Source organism: Panthera leo, chromosome B3, assembly GCF_018350215.1.
Source record: "Panthera leo isolate Ple1 chromosome B3, P.leo_Ple1_pat1.1, whole genome shotgun sequence".
In the NCBI taxonomy this organism is placed as follows: Eukaryota; Metazoa; Chordata; class Mammalia; order Carnivora; family Felidae; genus Panthera; species Panthera leo.
This window is the reverse complement of record NC_056684.1, coordinates 70,109,929-70,128,282: the sequence shown is the minus strand read 5'-3', so window position 1 is coordinate 70,128,282 and position 18,354 is coordinate 70,109,929. Positions and strand designations below refer to the sequence as shown.

The 18,354-nt window shown below is 38.0% G+C and overlaps 1 protein-coding gene and 1 pseudogene across 1 annotated transcript; both read right to left on the bottom strand.

The window, feature by feature from the left end:
- Positions 1–6,161: 6,161 nt before the first annotated feature.
- LOC122222573 lies at positions 6,162–6,972 on the bottom strand (annotated as a pseudogene).
- Positions 6,973–15,829: 8,857 nt separating this feature from the next.
- Positions 15,830–16,789, bottom strand: LOC122222572 (olfactory receptor 4K14). Its single transcript, XM_042943138.1, has one exon. The coding sequence runs from the start codon at positions 16,760–16,762 to the stop codon at positions 15,830–15,832; it is 933 nt and encodes a 310-aa protein (XP_042799072.1). The 5' UTR covers positions 16,763–16,789.
- Positions 16,790–18,354: the final 1,565 nt, after the last annotated feature.

Below are 18,354 nucleotides of genomic sequence, written 5' to 3'. Positions count from 1 at the left end.
TGCCAACAAACTACAACACTGGGAAGAAATGCACAAATTCCTAAACACCCACACCCTTCCAAAACTCAATCAGGAGGAAATAGAAAGCTTGAACAGACCCATAACCCGAGAAGAAATTGAATCAGTTATCAAAATCTCCCAACAAAGAAGAGTACAGGACCAGATGGCTTCCCAGGGCAGTTCTACCAGACGTTTAAAGCAGAAATAATACCTATCCTTCTCAAGGATATTCGAAAAACCAGAAAGGGAAGGAAAACTTCCAGCCTCATTCTATAAAGCCAGTATTACTTTGATTCCTAAACCAGACAGAGACCCAGTAAAAAAACAGAACTATAGGCTTGATGAATTTGGATGCAAAAATTCTCAAGAAGATATTAGCAAATCGAATTCAATGGCATATAAAAAGAATTATTCACCATGATCAAGTTGGATTCATTCCTGGGATGCAGGGCTGGTTCAACATTTGCAAATCAATCAATGTGATACATCACATTAATAAAAGAAAAGAGAAGAACCATATGATCCTGTCAATTGATGCAGAAAAAGCATTTGACAAAATGCAGCATCCTTTATTAATAAAAACCCTCGAGAAAGTTGGGATAGAAGGAACATACTTAAAGATCATAAAAGCCATTTATGAAAAGCCCACAGCTAACATCATCCTCAACGGGGAAAAACTGAGAGCTTTTTCCCTGAGATCAGGAACATGACAGGGATGGCCAACTCACCGCTGTTCTTTAACATAGTGTTGGAAGTCCTAGCATCAGCAATCAGACAACAAAAGGAAATCAAAGCCATCAAAGCTGGCAAAGATGAAGTTCAGCTTTCTCTTTTTGCAGATTACATGATATTATACGTCGAAAATCCGATAGACTCCACCAAAATTCTGCTAGAACTGATACATGAATTCAGCAAAGTTGCAGGATACAAAATCAATGTACAGAAATCAGTTACATTCTTATACACTAATAATGAAGCAACAGAAAGACAAATAAAGAAACTGATCCCATTCACAATTGCATCAAGAAGCATAAAATACCTAGGAATAAATCTCACCAAAGATGTAAAAGATCTGTATGCTGAAAACTATAGAAAGCTTATGCAGGAAATTGAAGAAGATATAAAGAAATGGAAAAACATTCCATGCTCATGGATTAGAAGAATAAATATTGTTAAAATGTCAACACTACCCAGAGCTATCTACACATTCAATGCAATCCCAATCAAAATGGCACCAGCATTCTTCTCGAAGCTAGAACAAGCAATCCTAAAATTCATATGGAACCACAAAAGGCCCCAAATAGCCAAAGTAATTTTGAAGAAGAAGACCAAAGCAGGAGGCATCACAATCCCAGAATTTAGCCTCTACTACAAAGCTGTCATCATCAAGACAGCATGGTATTGGCACAGAAACAGACACATAGACCCATGGAAGAGAATAGAAACCCCAGAACTAGACCCACAAATGTATGGCCAACTCATCTTTGACAAAGCAGGAAAGAATATCCAATGGAAACAAGACAGTCTCTTTAACAAATGGTGCTGGGAGAACTGGACAGCAACATGCAGAAGGTTGAAACTAGACCACTTTCTCACACCATTCACAAAAATAAACTCAAAATGGATAAAGGACCTGAATGTGAGACAGGAAACCATCAAAACCCTAGAGGAGAAAGCAGGAAAAGACCTCTCTGACCTCAGTCGTAGCAATTTCTTACTTGACACATCCCCAAAGGCAAGGGAATTAAAAGCAAAAATGAACTACTGGGATCTCATGAAGATTAAAAGCTTCTGCACAGCAAGGGAAACAATCAACAAAACTAAAAGGCAACCAACGGAATGGGAAAAGATATTTGCAAATGACATATCGGACAAAGGGCTAGTTTCCAAAATGTATAAAGAGCTCACCAAACTCCAACCGAAAAAACAAACAATCCAGTGAAGAAATGGGCATAAAACATGAATAGACACTTCTCTAAAGAAGACATCCGGATGGCCAACAGGCACATGAAAAGATGCTCAATGTCGCTCCTCATCAGGCAAACACAAATCAAAACCGCACTCAGATATCACCTCACGCCAGTAAGAGTGGCCAAAATGAACAAATCAGGAGACTATAGATGCTGGAGAGGATGTGGAGAAATGGGAACCCTCTTGCACTATTGGTGGGAATGCAAACTGTTGCAGCCACTCTGGAAAACAGTGTGGAGGTTCCTCAAAAAGTTAAAAATAGACCTACCCTATGACCCAGCAGTAGCACTGCTAGGAATTTACCCAAGAGATACAGGAGTACTGATGCATTGGGGCACTTGTACCCCAATGTTTTTAGCAGCACTCTCAACAATAGCCAAATTATGGAAATAGTCTAAATGTCCGTCAACTGATGAATGGATAAAGAAATTGTGGTTTATATACACAATGGATTACTACGTGGCAATGAGAAAGAATGAAATATGGCCCTTTGTAGCAACGTGGATGGAACTGGAGAGTGTTACGCTAAGTGAAATAAGCCATACAGAGAAAGACAGATACCATATGGTTTCACTCTTATGTGGATCCTGAGAAACTTAACAGAAACCCATGGGGGAGGGGAAGGAAAAAAAAAAAAAGAGGTTAGAGTGGGAGAGAGCCAAAGCATAAGAGACTCTTAAAAACTGAGAACAAACTGAGGGTTGATGGGGGGTGGGAGGGAGGGTAGGGTAGGTGATGGGTGTTGAGGAGGGCACCTTTTGGCATGAGCACTGGGTGTTGTATGGAAACCAATTTGACAATAAATTTTATATATTGAAAAAAAAATAAATAAATTCTAAGCAACAGTATAACTGAAGGTTCTCCAAATCTCCCTTAACTAGATGGAGAATCCTCTAGATATCTCAGGAAGTGCTTATGCATACAACATCCTACAAAGTTTTGCATACTTAAAGTTATTTCCTTTAACCCTCATATACTTGAAAAATAGATTGGCTCTAAACTAATTTTTATATCACATTTTATTTCTTTGAATCTTTTGGAAATATAGATCCATTGTTGCCTTTCTTTGCATACTACTATCAAGAAGTCAGATGCCATCCTGACTTTCTTTCCTATCGACCTTGTTCAGTTATTTTGGTAAGAGGCTCAGAAGATACAACATTTTATTTTTAAAAAAAAAATTTTTTTAACGTTTATTTATTTTTTTTGAGACAGAGACAGAGCATGAATAGGGGAGGGACAGAGAGAGAGGGAGACACAGAATCCGAAACAGGCTCCAGGCTCTGGGCTGTCAGCACAGAGCCTGATGCGGGGTTTAAATTCACGGACCGTGAGATCATGACCTGAGCCAAAGTCGGACACTTAACCCACTGAGCCACCCAGGCACCCCGATACAACATTTTAAATAGATAATAATTTTACTAGGCTATGCCTTGGAATTCACCATTTTGTACCAACTTTTCCAAATTCATTATAAGATATATCATTATGTATATATTCTGGTCTTTTATTTTTGACACATTAATAAAAAAAAATTTGATATGTTAATTCTACTCTATTGCCTCATTTTCAAATTATACAAATATTGACTACCCCTTGCCCAGTTCTATGAAACATCCTTTTATCCTGTATCTCTCATTGTAATTTTGGCCATTCTGTTCTCCATGGGGTATGTGGTAGTTGATTCCTCATTTTTGTGTTTGTGAGGTTCAGCAAAACGGTCTTTAGAACAAACTAACAATTTTAACCTGTGTTTCTTTTAACCAATTTCTTCTTAGTAAGACAGACTTTACACAAATTCTAATAGCTGCAATTTGGGTGATTACACAATGTTTTATATTACAACATATAATAATATGAATTCAGAGTTAGACTGTGTGCAGTATTTTATACCCTGAACAACCAAGGAGCATAAGGGAACATTCATATGGTTCCCAAATTTCAAGAAAGTGACAATTTGACCAGCTCTATTCTGTAAAGGTTTTTTGTTTTTTGATTATTGTTTTTCCTGGTTTTTGTAAAAGGAATTTGTAGGGTTTTGTTTTTTTTTTAATTTTTTTCATCATGATAAGTGTACTTTTTAATTCCCATCCTCTATTTCACCCATCCCCCACTACCCTTCCCTTGGTAATCACCACTTTGTTCTCTATAGTTATGAGTCTATTACTTTGTCTCTCTCTTTTCTTCCCTTTGCCTATTTGTTTTGTTTCTTAAATTCCACATAAAAGTGAGAGCATATGGTATTTGTCTTTCTCTGGCTGACTTATTTCACTTAGCATTATACTCTTGAGCTCTGTCCACATTGTAGCAACTAACAAGATTTCATTTTTTATGTATATGTATATATAAATATTATATATATGTACATGTATATATATTATGTATATGTATATGTACATATACATGTATGTATATGTACATGTGTATATATGTATATATGTGTGTATATATATACACATACACACACAGAGGTGGGTATATATACCCCACCGCTTCTTTATCTATCTCTCATCTATTAAATGACACTTGGAGTCCTTCCATAGTTTGGCTACTGTAAATGGTAATTTTGTCTTGTTCAATTATCTTCTGAGTAGCAGATGACTCTTACTTTTATTTCCAAATTTTCAGTCCTTTGTAGTCAAAGATTTTTAATTTCTGATTCAGATGTTCTTACAGATCTTGTATTACAGATTTAATGACATTTCATTTTATGATGGAATGTTATCATATATTTTTCCCTGCTTCATGGCTGGAATCAATATCAGCTTATACCCAGGTTCCAAAAGAAACAGATTTTAACAGAAAATTAAATGGACATTTCAGGTGGCCTCAAAATAAATCTCATGAAATTTCCAAATTGGGAAATTTTGCCTAAAAAGACTTAAGATGTTTACCATCAGAGGCAATATTTATTCTTAAAGTTATAAGATATATCATCATGTGTAATTTTCTTTTTAAAAAAAATTTTTTTAACGTTTGTTTATTTTTGAGACAGAGAGAGACACAGCATGAACGGGGGAGGGGCAGAGAGAGAGGGAAACACAGAATCGGAAGCAGGCTCCAGGCTCTGAGCCATCAGCCCAGAGCCCGACGCGGGGCTCAAACCCGCGGACCGCGAGATCGTGACCTGAGCCGAAGTCGGACGCTTAACCGATTGAGCCCCCCGGGCGCCCCAAATGTGTAATTTTCAAACACAAAAGGAGGAGACATCATGGAAGATATTTCATTCTGCACAATTGTAGATTAAAAAGAAGAAATATGAAATACAAAGGGAAGTAAATTTCACTCCACTATAAGAATAAAATTTCAACAAATAAAGTTTTTAAAAAGGCATTGTTTTGCTTCGTGGGGTGGTGAACTGTCAGTCCTGCAAGTCTAAACAGCACAGGCTTAATGCTTGAGTATGGAGTGTTCAGTGCTGCTTTGTATCCACGGCTAAGCAATACTACATAAGAGTTCCTTCTCTTTAACATTTTCTAAACCCCATCCTAGTTCTACTCTCTTTAATGAATGTTATTTCTTAAGTCGTATCTTTTTGCTGTCACTTTATACATTTAAAGGGAATAGTTGAAAGCAAAGTTGAGATGAAAAAGATAAAACATTGTCCTCTTAGATGCCAGATCCTAATACGATCTCAAACACTAATAACTGTTTAACTATTTCTTTGCCCAATGTGTTACTTTCTGCATATACGATTATCAGACGATACTTAATATATGACAAAAATTATATTCATGTAACTGAGTGCATCTATTAACAAAAGTAACAACACACCTGAATCAACTTAAGGACAAGCCTGATTTGCTTGCCAAAAATAACTTAGGAGAACCAATCATCCTTTACATAAGAATATTTTCAACCCAGTGACAGAGAAAAATATCAGCATACACCGGTACCTCTGCAAATGTGCCTTGAAATTCAAAAAACTTTCCAAGATTCTATAGACCAGTCAATATGTAAGTCAAACAAAAAAGTGTATTTCAGTAATTTAAAATCTTAAAATATGCAAAATAGCCTTAAATAAATTTATAATCACACTATTGGCCATTAATATGAAATAAACTACCCAAGATATTTGTGCTACTGAAATAAAGAAAACAAATGGTCTTAAGATAATATTTAACCCTTCAATACTTGTGCATACAGTATTGCTTGCAGAAGGTATGACTTGTTTTCTCATTTAGAACTATTTAGAAGATCATCCTCAAACTCCATCTCCTCATTGCCAACTTCATGTCCTTGTTCCTCAACGTGTAGATAATGGGATTCAGAATGGGTGTGATCATAAAGTCCAAAATGGCAAGAAAACTTATCCACTGGCACTGTGGGAAATGGCCACACATAAACAAAGATGCACGGTCCGAAGAACAAAACCACCACAGTGATGTGAGCTGACAGAGTAGAAAAGGCTTTAGACAAACCACCTGAGGAATGTTTCCATACAGTGACCAGGATGAAGATATAGGAGATGAGCAATAAGAAGAAGGTGCCCATGGAAACGAACCCACTGTTGGCATTAACCATGAATTCCATTCTGTAGGTGTCTGTGCAGGCAAGTTTGATAAGCCAAGGAAGGTCACAGTAAAAGCTATCTATCTCATTAGGACCACAAAAAGGCAAATGGACAACAAAAGCTAACTGGACCACTGCATGAATGAGTCCAATAACCCAAGCACCGGACAGAAGCAAAATGCACATGTGTGGGCTCATGATAGTCAGGTAGTGGAGGGGCTTGCATATGGCCACTTATCTGTCCAAGGCCAGAGCAATGAGCAAGACCATCTCAGATCCACCCAGGACATGAAGGGCAAACATCTGGTGACACACCCCTGAAAGTATGTGGTTTTGTGCCCAGAACACAGGTCACAATCATCTTAGAAACCCTTAAGGTGGAAAGACACAAATCAATAAAGGAGAGTTTAGCTAAAAGGAAGTACATGGGGGGTAATGTAAATGAGGATCAAAGGTCACTGTAAACACAAGGAGGTTTCCCAGGACCATTGTTACAGAAAACCCGGTAGAGAAAGCAAGGAGAAAATGTAGCACTGGTCCATAGGTATAAAGTCCCAGGAATACAAATTAAGACTTCAGAGTAATTTGCTTCACATATTGGCTATGTCTAGTGATACCTAAAAGACCAAAAGCAAAATAATAAAGAATTTATCAAAAATTATTATTTAAAAACACACATTTAAGCTTTTATTAAATCTGATTTAGGAAGAAATCTTCGTTAAAGCTATAAGGTTGTTTTTTTTTTAATTAGTGTGTTAACTTATCCATTTGGGTAAAATACTTAATAACTACTATTCCTAATAAGCATCTACCATTTGCCTAGTACTATGTAAAGTTTTGAGGTAAAACACTGATCCTGACTTCAGGAGATTTACAGGTTAATGTTGGAATTAGACATTATAGCTTTACATAATAGCTATTTACATATTATTTACATAATAGCTTTACAGAATTCTGATAATTGATTTAAAGGAATGAATTGGGAAGAATGTGTTTCTTAAGCAGAATCATAAAACTGCAAGTGGCCCTTCCTTCAGCAAGATCCTCAGGGCCCTTCTAATGGAAGAAAGTGGCAATATCAGGAGATCCAACAGCTGGACATACATTTCTTTCTATGAAAGTCTCCCTAACCTTTACTTCTTCAAACTGCATCTGAGATCAAGGAGGAAAACACAGAAATGAAAAAACTAATTTTCCCATTGTATAGAAATGAAATTTTACTTAATTTATTTATTTTTAAATATATTGTCAAGTTGGTTTCCATAAAACACCCAGTGCTCATCCCAACAAGTGCCCTCCTTAACGCCCATCACCCACTTTCCACCTCTCCCCTATCCCCCATCACCCCTCAGTTTGTTCTCTGTATTTAAGAGTCTCTTATGGTTTGCCTCCCTCCCTCTCTGTAGCTACTTTTTCCTCTTCCCATCCCGCATGGTCTTCTGTTAAGTTAATCAAGATCTACATGAGTGAAAATATATGGTATTTGTCTTTCTCTGACTGACTTGTTTCACTTAGCATAATACCCTCCAGTTCCATCCATGTTGCTGCAAATGGCCAGATTTCATTCTTTTTCATTGCCAAATAGTATTCCATTGTATATATAAACCACATCTTCTTTATCCATTCATCAGTTGATGGACATTTAGGCTCTTTCCATAATTTGGCTATTGTTGAAAGTACTGCTAAAAACATTGGGGTACATGTGCCCCTATGTATCAGCACTCCTTCATCCCTTGGGTAAATTCCTAGCAGTGCTATTGCTGGGTCATAAGGTAGTTTTATTTTTAATTTTTTAAGGAACCTCCACACTGTTTTCCAGAGTGGCTGCACCAGTTTGCATTCCCACCAACAGTGCAAAAGGGTTCCTCTTTCTCCACATCCTCTCCAGCATCTATAGTCTCCTGATTTGTTTGTTTTAGCCACTCTGACTTGTGTAAGGTGATATCTCAGTGTGGCTTTGATTTGTATTTCCCTGATGATGAGTGATGCTGAGCATCGTTTCATGTGTCCATTAACCATCTGGATATCTTCTTTGGAGAAGTGTCTATTCATGTCTTCTGTCCATTTCTTCATTGGATTGCTTGTTTTTTGGGAGTGGAATTAGCTGAGTTCTTTACAGATTTTGGATACTAGCCCTTTATCTGACATGTCATTTGCAAATAATTTTCCCCGTTCCGTCGGTTGCCTTTAGTTTTATTGATTGTTTTCTTTGCAGTGCAGAAGCTTTTTATCTTCATGACGTCCCAATAGTTCATTTTTGCTTTTAATTCCCTTGTCTCTGGAGATGTGTCAAGTAAGAAATTGCTGTGGCTGAGGTCAAAGAGGTTGTTTCCTGCTTTCTCCTCTAGGGTTTTGATGGTTTCCTGTCCCACATTCAGGTCTTTCATACATTTTGAATTTATTTTCGTGCATGGTGTAAAAAAGTGGTCAACTTTCATTCTTCTGCATGTTGCTGTCCTGTTCTCCCAGCACCATTTGTTAAGTGACTAACATGACAGGGATGTCCACCCTCACCACTGTTGTTTAACATAGTGTTGGAAGTCCTAGCATCAGGAAGCAGACAACAAAAAGAAATCAAAGGCATCAAAATTGGCAAAGAAGAAGTCAAACTTTCACTTTTCGCAGAAAACATGATACTCTACATGGAAAACCCAACAGACTCCACCAGAAGTCTGCTAGAACTGATACATGAATTCAGCAAAGTCTTAGGGTACAAAATCAACGAACAGAAATTGGTTGCATTTTTATACACCAGTAATGAAGCAACAGAAAGACAAATAAAGAAACTGATCCCATTTACAATCGCACCAAGAACCATAAAATACCTAGGTATAAACCTAATCAAAGATGTAAAAGATCGGTATGCTGAAAACTATAGAAGGCTTATGAAGGAAATTGAAGAAGACACAAAGAAATGGAAAAACATTCCATGCTCATGGATTGGAAGAATAAATATTGTTAAAATGTCAATACTGCGTAAAGCAATCTACACATTCAATGCAATCCCAATCAAATTTGCACCAGCATTCTTCTCAAAGCTAGAACAAACAATCCTTAAATTTGTATGGAATCACAAAAGACCCCAAATAGCCAAAGTAATACTGAAGAAGAAAAACAAAGTGGGAGGCATCACAATCCCAGACTTTAGCCTCTACTACAAAGCTATAATCATCAAGACAGTATGATATTGGCACAAAAACAGACATAGACCAATGGAATAGAATAGAGACTCCAGAACTGGACCCTCAAATGTATGGCCAACTAATCCTTGACAAAGCAGGAGAGAGTATCCAATGAAATTTTACTTCAGATGGTAATTCTTAAATTTGGGGGCCCTGCTTTAAGAATTTGGCATTTAAATTACTTACTTGAAGGATTCTTTAGACAAAAATAGTTTGATTTAAAGACTATTTAAATATTTATGTTAAAGAAAAACATTTATAAAGCACAGAGAACTAAAAGAGGAAGCAGCTTATCTCTTAGTGACTACAGGTAAATAAATATTTAAGATGCCTTCAACTTCAGGGGGCCTGGGTGGCTCAGTCAGTGGATAACCCCACTCAATTTTAGCTCAGATCATGATAGCAGGGTCATGGGACTCTCTCTCCCTCTTCCCCTCTCTCCCACTCATGCTAATTATTTAAAAATAGAAAAAGATGCCTTGAACTTCACTGAGCAAATTCTCAGTGACCTACTCTTCTGTCCATAAACAACATTTTTATGAGGTCACAGTTTTAGAATTAACATATCCTAGTGATGTATTTCTAAGAATGCATCATGGTCCATTAACAGAGACTTCTCACATAAGCAAATTATTCTAACCATCCTTTAATAGCAACTACTCTTATAGATGGATAACGTGACAATTATCCAGGGGTTCTCAGTCACGACTGTGAATTAGAATTACCTGAAGTAGTTTATAGTAAAAAGCATATTTCTGGGATTTGTTCCCAGAATTCTAATTAAGCAAAGCAATGATGCATCCAGATTGTTTGCATTTTAAAAGCATCTCAGGTGATTTTAATGTAAATAGTCTTCAAATTACAGTTTGAAAACATTGTATTCTGTATTTTAATTTATTTCAAAATAGGAAAGTGAGTTTCATAAACCCTTCTTCAAAATTCAAAGAAATTCCTTTATTTAAAATCTATGGTGGAATTTGAGAAACAAAGGAGAAAAAGAGAGAGAGAGGAGACAAACCAAGAAACAGACTCTTAACTAGAGAGAACTGTTACCAGAGGGAGGGTGGGTGGGTTGATGGGTAAAATGGGTGATGGGGATTGAAGAGTGCACTTGCAAAGAGCACCCAGTGTTGTACGAAAATGTTGAAGCACTATATTGTACACCCGAAAATAACATTACACTGTATGTTAACTGGAATTTAAATAAAAATGTGTAAAAAATAAAATAAATGTATGGCTCTCTGTGCACTGACAATGACAAGTTCCCTGCAAAAGTCCACAGTGGGGAAAACTGGTGACTTTACTCACTCAAGTTTCACTAACATGGCAAGCAGCCATCCTTACCCAGTCCAGACACCTCAACTCCAGGGATTTCTGTGCCTAAAGCGAGGGTGCAGGGTTCATATCCATCTTCATGGATCTGACCAAAGCAAGGAGAGCTGAGCAGAGATTGGGGATGAGACAAGAGCCACGGATACCTCTAAAAAGTCATAAACACCTGTGGGATCTAGCATCTATTTCAGCATTTACTCTAGGACTGGTTCTGTGCTAAACATGCTGTGCATGTGTGTGTATGTGTGCATAGTAACCGGACAAAATACAGGGTCCTCAGGAATCAGAGAAAAATTGAGGTAATAAGGGAAGCCTTCGCTAATCATCAGGACTGGATTAAGTTTCCGTCTCCTATACTCTCAGACATCATGTTTATCTCTATCATAGCTCTCACCTGATAGAATATTTTGTGACTATATACTTGCTTTAATTCCACTAAACTGGGAATGTGTGTTCCTAAATACTTTATATCCACCCCTAGCTCTATTCATGGAATCTGAAACACAGCAGATGCTTGACAAACATTTAATTGCATAAATAAATGTGTGAATAGTATTAAATATACCTTGATGGTAAAAAAAAAAAAAATGGCTATGTGTAATGTCTACAAAGTCAATAATTAGTATTACAACATTAAAAACCAAGGAAATTAATCCTAAGGCAGATTTCCTTTTAAGTTCTTTTCCCTCCCTCCCCTCCCCCCCCCCCCCCCCCCCCCCCCCCCCCCCGTTACAGGCATTACAGAAGCACTGCAGAAGCTGAAATGTCTGTGATGTGATTCTTGTCCCAAAAGAACACTGTCTCAATTCAAGTGGAAGACAGTCCAAGACTAGTCCCTTCTCTGCGTCTCATTCTCATGAACTCTCTGGAAAGCCCTCAATTTTGGCATTTTAACCAGGACTACGTGCAAAAGAGTACTAATCACCCCCTCACTGGGACAACCACAACAACTTATTTTCCCCTCATTTTTGGGACCAGACTGACCACAACTGCTGTCTGCCCCACACAACTGAGAAATCACTGCCATGTCCCTGACAGAAAGCTGCCTGAGGTTGGGTCAAAGTTGAGGTGTACAACGTAATAAATCCGTTTGTATATACTGTGAAATCATCATCACAATACAGGCCCCCAACTACATGACCAGGAGGAAGGAGGGCTGTACCAGAGGCCGACCCAGAGAACAACCCTTACGGGGAGCCGTTATGTGGGACCCATCAAGAACGTGCCCGGCAGGAACATCACACAAAGAGGGGACACTGCATGAGGAGAACACGCGGGGCACGCTCTTCCACAGCAAGAACCCGCCCGTGGACGCCACCCGCTTCTTCTCCACGGCCCGGCACCGCCTCTACACCTGCGTGCTGACGGTCCACCTACCTGGCCGAGATCCAGGGTCCCCAAAAAGTGGCTGCTGACATCTAAGGATCCTCAACAGGAAGCAGGCCACGCCTCGGAGGAGTCCCCGCTGGCCAGCGCCCCCACGTCGTCAGGAAGGCCCATCTGCCCCCGAGGCGTCCACGCCCACCTGAGGTCTCACGGAGGCAGCCAGGCTTCCCCCCAGTGTGTGTTCGACCAGCGGCCAATCCTGCCCGGAGACCCCCTGGACATCACCGGCCGCCCAGCCAGGTGGTGCCATAGACGTGCAAGCACAGAGGTCCGAAAGAAGGCAAGCCAGGGGGCACCACGTCCTGACCACACTGTCTGCAGCCCTCCTGGCGGCGCCCCGGGCCCTGGCCCAACTCCCCACGGCGCCTGCGCGCCGCCCACCTGAGGCTCCACCAAGGCCTGCAGCCCTTGCATTCTCAGCACACCTGGGAATGCGCCGCCTCACAGGTTTCTGGGTCCTACTCCGCGCGGTAACACTTGCTTGCTGCTGTTTCTTTTGATTTTAGAGGCAACAGAAATGCCCAAACAGCTGAAACTTATTTGGCCAGAGGGTGGGGAGAGGAGTCAGGGCAACCAACACTTTTTGTCCCATTTCTTCAAAGGGAAACTCAAGAGTCCCTGCAAAATTTTGCAATAAAGCCATTAAGAGGAAAAAATGAAATAGAGTCCCGTAGAAATGCTGTTTACTTATAAAAAGATTTAACCTAGAAGACACGACATATTTTTCCTCCTTTTTTATTTTAAAGTATTCTAGCAGGTTTATAAATACAACTTTTAGGGGCGCCTGGGTGGCTCAGTCAGTTGAGCGGCTGCCTTGGGCTCAGGTCATAATCTCACAGTTTGTGGGTTCCAGCCCAGCATCGGGCTCTGTGCTGACAGCTTAGAGCCTGGAGCCTGCTTCTGACTCTGTGTCTCCCTCTCTCTCTGTTCCTCCCCCGCTCATGCTCTCTCTCTCTCTCTCTCCTTCAAAAATAAATAAAAACATTAAAAAAAAATTTAATAAATACAACTTTTATCCTTCAGATTTTAGGCCTTCTTTTGCTCTCTTCAAAATGGGATTTAACCTGGAAGACACGACATATGTTTCCTCCTTTTTTATTTCAATGTATTCTAGCAGGTTTATAAATATAACTTTTATCCTTCAGATTTTAGGCATTCTTTTGCTCTCTTCAACAATATAAGAGAGGAATAAGGTGTCATCTTCCTGAAAGCTTTTTATAACCACTCTTTTCTTTGTTTTAAGTATAATTGACGTACACAATCCTATTAGTTTCCAGTGTACATCAGTGATTTGATATTTTGATATATTATGAAAAGGATCCCCACAGGAAGTCTAGTTGCTAGGTGTCCACATACTAAGTTACTATGATATTATTGACTATATTCCCTATGCTGTACTTCATATTCCTGAAATTTATTTTATAATTGAAACTTTGTGTCTATTTCCCTTCATTTATTTTGCCCATCCCTCTCCCTCCTCCCATAGGACAACCACCAGTTTGTTCTCTGTATCTATAAGTCTGGGTCTCCATTGTTTGTTTCTTTTGTTTTTGAGACTCCACATGTAAGTGCAATCATATGGCATTTGTCTTTCTCTGACTTACTTCACTTACCATAAAACCTTCTAGGTCCATCTATTTTGTTCTGAATGGTAACATTTCCTCCTTTTTTAATGGTGGAATAATATTCCACCATAAATATATTCAACTACTTCATTCATTCATCTAAACTTGGACACTTAGGTGGCTTCCAAATCTTGGCTATTGTAAATAATACTAAGTGAGCATAGGGGTGTATATATCTCTTTGGAGTTTTTAAACTCTTTAAATGTTTACATATAAACATAAAAAAAAATTAACTGTCTAAAGTCTATGAAACCAAAACACAGTATTATTGCAGTAGCAAGCAAGGGGAGTGTTGAGAAATTTTTCCTAAGGCAGATGTTTTCAAACTGTGTTCTTTTAGTGTTTATGCAAATGTGTAAGATTACAGTCATTAGAGAAGCCAGAAGTACCCAGGAGCATGTTTCTCCTGATTAAAAACATTGTCTAAAATTACTGGAAGCTTCATCCAATTATTCACATAATTTGAATATTACCCAATTCTCTCCTTTGGTTTGGTGTTCCAGAATCAACATATAAGAAAATTGTTTAAATTCTCTGACCATTTGGTTAATATAAAATTTAACTCTTGCTTATGATTATCTTTTTAGGTTCCAAAGACATTTAAAAGCTCAGCATAAGATCTGAATCTGTCATACTCAAACATACTTCCTAATAGATGACTCCCCAAGGGACAGATCAACTCATTAAGATGCAGTGTAGATCCAGTGTTTAAAAATCTGTGGGTAAAAATGTTTTAATTTCCTGATCCAGTGCATATTAAATAGTAACACAATACCTTAATTTATACCATGAAATATTGAGCCATAAAATACTGATTCTTCCCATGTGAAAATTAACTTCTGTAATTGAATTTCACTGGCATACATTCATATTTTTCAATAAAAACGTTAAGCATAATACACATTCATAAGAAAAAGTACACTTTTTAAATCAATAGGATCTTGAAATAGTGTCTTTTTTCCTCCTTGCAGTCTTTCAAAGCCAGGAGAAAGATTCATAGAGCATTTTATTCTTGGGTTAGTTTCCTTGTGCTGAATGTCTCGTGTCTTGAATGCCTATGAACTGACAGCTCTTGCTGTGTTGGACTATGATTAGGAAAATAAAATCCATTTTATATAAATATTTTAGACAAAATAAAATAGTAAGAGAAATCTCATTGTAACAGAGTTGAAGAGGGGCACCTGGCTCAGTCAGTTAAGCGACCAACTTCGGCTCAGGTCATGATCTCATGGTTTGTGGATTCAAGCCCCGCGTTGGGCTCTGTGCTGACAGCTCAGCGCCTGGAGCCTGCTTCAGATTCTGTGTCTCCCTCTCTCTCTCTGCCCCTCCCCAACTTGTGCTCTGTCTCTTTCTCAGAAATCAATAAACATGTAAAAAAAAGTTCTAAAAAAACAGAGAAAGAAAATCGCCAAGTACAAAGTGAAATTGTTGGGTTAAACGTGTATGTACGTGTATGTGTGTGCATATAGATTTATATTATATAGTTATTATATGATCATACTAATGTCATAGTACAATGGAGTTATAGTTATAAACTATGCTTATAATATAAAATTATATAATATTGTGATATACAAAAACTAATAAATAAGTGATATTATAAAGTTATATTATAAAATTATATTAATAATATAAAATTATATTATATAGAATAAAACTATATATATATGATTTTTGTTGAAATCAACTATTTCTCTGAAATATAACACAATACAAATTCTATCAATAAACCATCAGATTGAAATATTTGAACAGAATCATATTAAAGAAATTATATACACTGAATGAGTAAGAACATGTAGCTCTATGGAAAGCTGGAATTCAGTGAGAAGTCACATGTTGGTTACACAGCTTCTTCATAGCTGTTTTCATCTCTTTATTTCTCAATGTGTAAATAAGGGGGTTCAAGAGAGGAGTAAAAATGGTATAAAATACAGATAAGAGCTTGTCCACAGAGAACCGACTGAAAGGCCACACATAAATGAAAATGCAGGGCCCAAAGAAGAGCAGAACTACCATGATATGTGCAGAGCAAGTAGAGAGTGCTTTGGATACCCCACCAGCAGCATGCTGTCGGACAGTGATGAGAATAACAGTGTAGGAGACCAAGAGGAGCACAAAACAGCTCATAGAGAGCAACCCACTGTCTGAGATCATGAGTATACCCAAGACATAGGTGTCCATGCAGGCAAGCTTGATCACAAGGGGAAGGTCACAGAAGAAGCTGTCCACTTCATTGGGGCCACAGTAAGGTAAATTCACAGTAAAGGCTACTTGGCTGATGGAGTGCACAAATCCAATGACCCATGAAACCAACACCAGTCCCATACAGGTTTTCCGACTCATCATGGTCATATAATGCAAAGGTTTGCATATAGCCACATATCTGTCATAGGCCATGGAAACCAGAAGCACCATCTCAGCCCTACCAATGAAGTGCAAGAAGAAGATCTGAGCCATACATCCTCCAAAGGAGATGAGCTTTCGATCACTAAGAAAGTCCCTGATCATCTTGGGGGTGGCAAATGAGGCTAGCCATATGTCCAAGAAGGCTAGATTTCCCAGCAGGAAGTACATAGGGGAAGAGTGCAAGTGGGGGTCAGAAATTACAGTGACCACAATAATGAGGTTACCCAACACAGTGACCACATAGATCCCAGAGAAAAATATAAAGAAAAAATGTTGGAGATGCTGTGAAGTGCAGAGTCCATACAACACAAATTCTGACACCAAGGAATAATTCTGCAGTTCCATTATCTTAAGTTTCAGATTTTGTTCTGAATCTATATAAAGAAAAGAGATGGATATGAAAGGACCTGTCAACTATCAGGCACATGAAAGTGATCAACTAAATTTTATCAGAATATAATTTTAATTTGTAAGACATAACATAAAATAGAATACAGAGAAGATTAAAACAAAATCCAACAGCGGAGTTTGCTTTTCTCCCATGTTCAGGCTGCTTGGAATCTTCCTTTTAAAAAAAAAACCCCACTTTATTAAAACAAAATGTACCTACCTACCAAAATGCACCCATTTTAAGTGTAAAACTCAACGATTTTTAAACAAATTTACAAAGTTATGCAACCATTCCCATAATGCTTGTTTTGAAATCTTGACAATGTAGACTCCTTCCAGATTTCTCCTGGTAGTCATTGGACTATCTTCTTCTACTGTATTTGTTTGCTCATTCACAAGCTCACTCATTCAGACCATATCTATGTAACATTGACAGTTTCTCATTCTCACTTAATTCAGTTGTTAAAGCAATTAGCATAAAGAGAAATAAATCAATTAACCTAGGATTTATATAGTTCCCTAATCTCTTTTAATCTCTTTTAATCCATTGGGTTTGGGATTAAAAAGCCAATGATCCAATTCATTTGTAGATTTATTTTGTATAAATTGACTACTTATGATAGGATTTGGGGATGGCTTCAATGCAAAAGATGTTTTCCAAGACCTCTCAATAAGGACCAGAGCATAAAACTTATGCAATAATATCTTGGTGCGTAGCTTTTACAATATACATGAGTGGCTGATAAATTCAACATTTGATTAAAAATGTAGTTCTGAGTTTCCATAAGAACTGAGATGGGATGAATAAGTCTAATCCATTTATCATGAGAAATGAACTGGCACCCCAGTCTTCTCACTAGGAGGAAGATATTGTATAAAATGTTTTATAAAGACATTGAACAGAATTCTTCATGGGTAATTTCACAAAAGATGTAGAATTGTCCTCGTTTGAGTTTTTTTTATGTTGGCCCTTTTTAAAATTGAAGGATATAACATGAAATAATAGTTGGTAATACTTCTACAGGGAACTAAAGTAACATATTCCATATCTGAAATATTCCAATGATGTAAACATGATATAGTGATAGAATTTAAAAATCTAGAGGAATTCGTGGTTGTTATATCTCTTTTAGTCTACTCAAATAGCACCCATCTTGCCCAGGCTTTTGTCAGGATAATAGGAATTCAAATTCTTTAGTTCCAACTTGACATTTTCCAAATCAACTATTTTAAAAGATTTAATGGCAAACTTTCTGTGAATAGGTACTACCCCTCTTTAGAAGGGGATTATAGGGGTACCTGAGTGGCTCAGTCTATTGAGTGTCTGACTCTTGATTTTGGTTGGTATCATGGTCTCAGGGTCATGGGATCGAGACCTAAGTCAGGCTCCATCCTGACCATGGAGCCTGCTTAAAATTCTTTCTCTCTCTCTCTCTCTCTCTCTCTCTCTCTCTTTCTCTGCCCTTCTCCCTCACTTGGGCTGTACTCTCCCTCAAAAAAAAAAAAAAAAAAAAAAAAAAAAAAAGAGAAGGAGAAGAGGAGGAAGA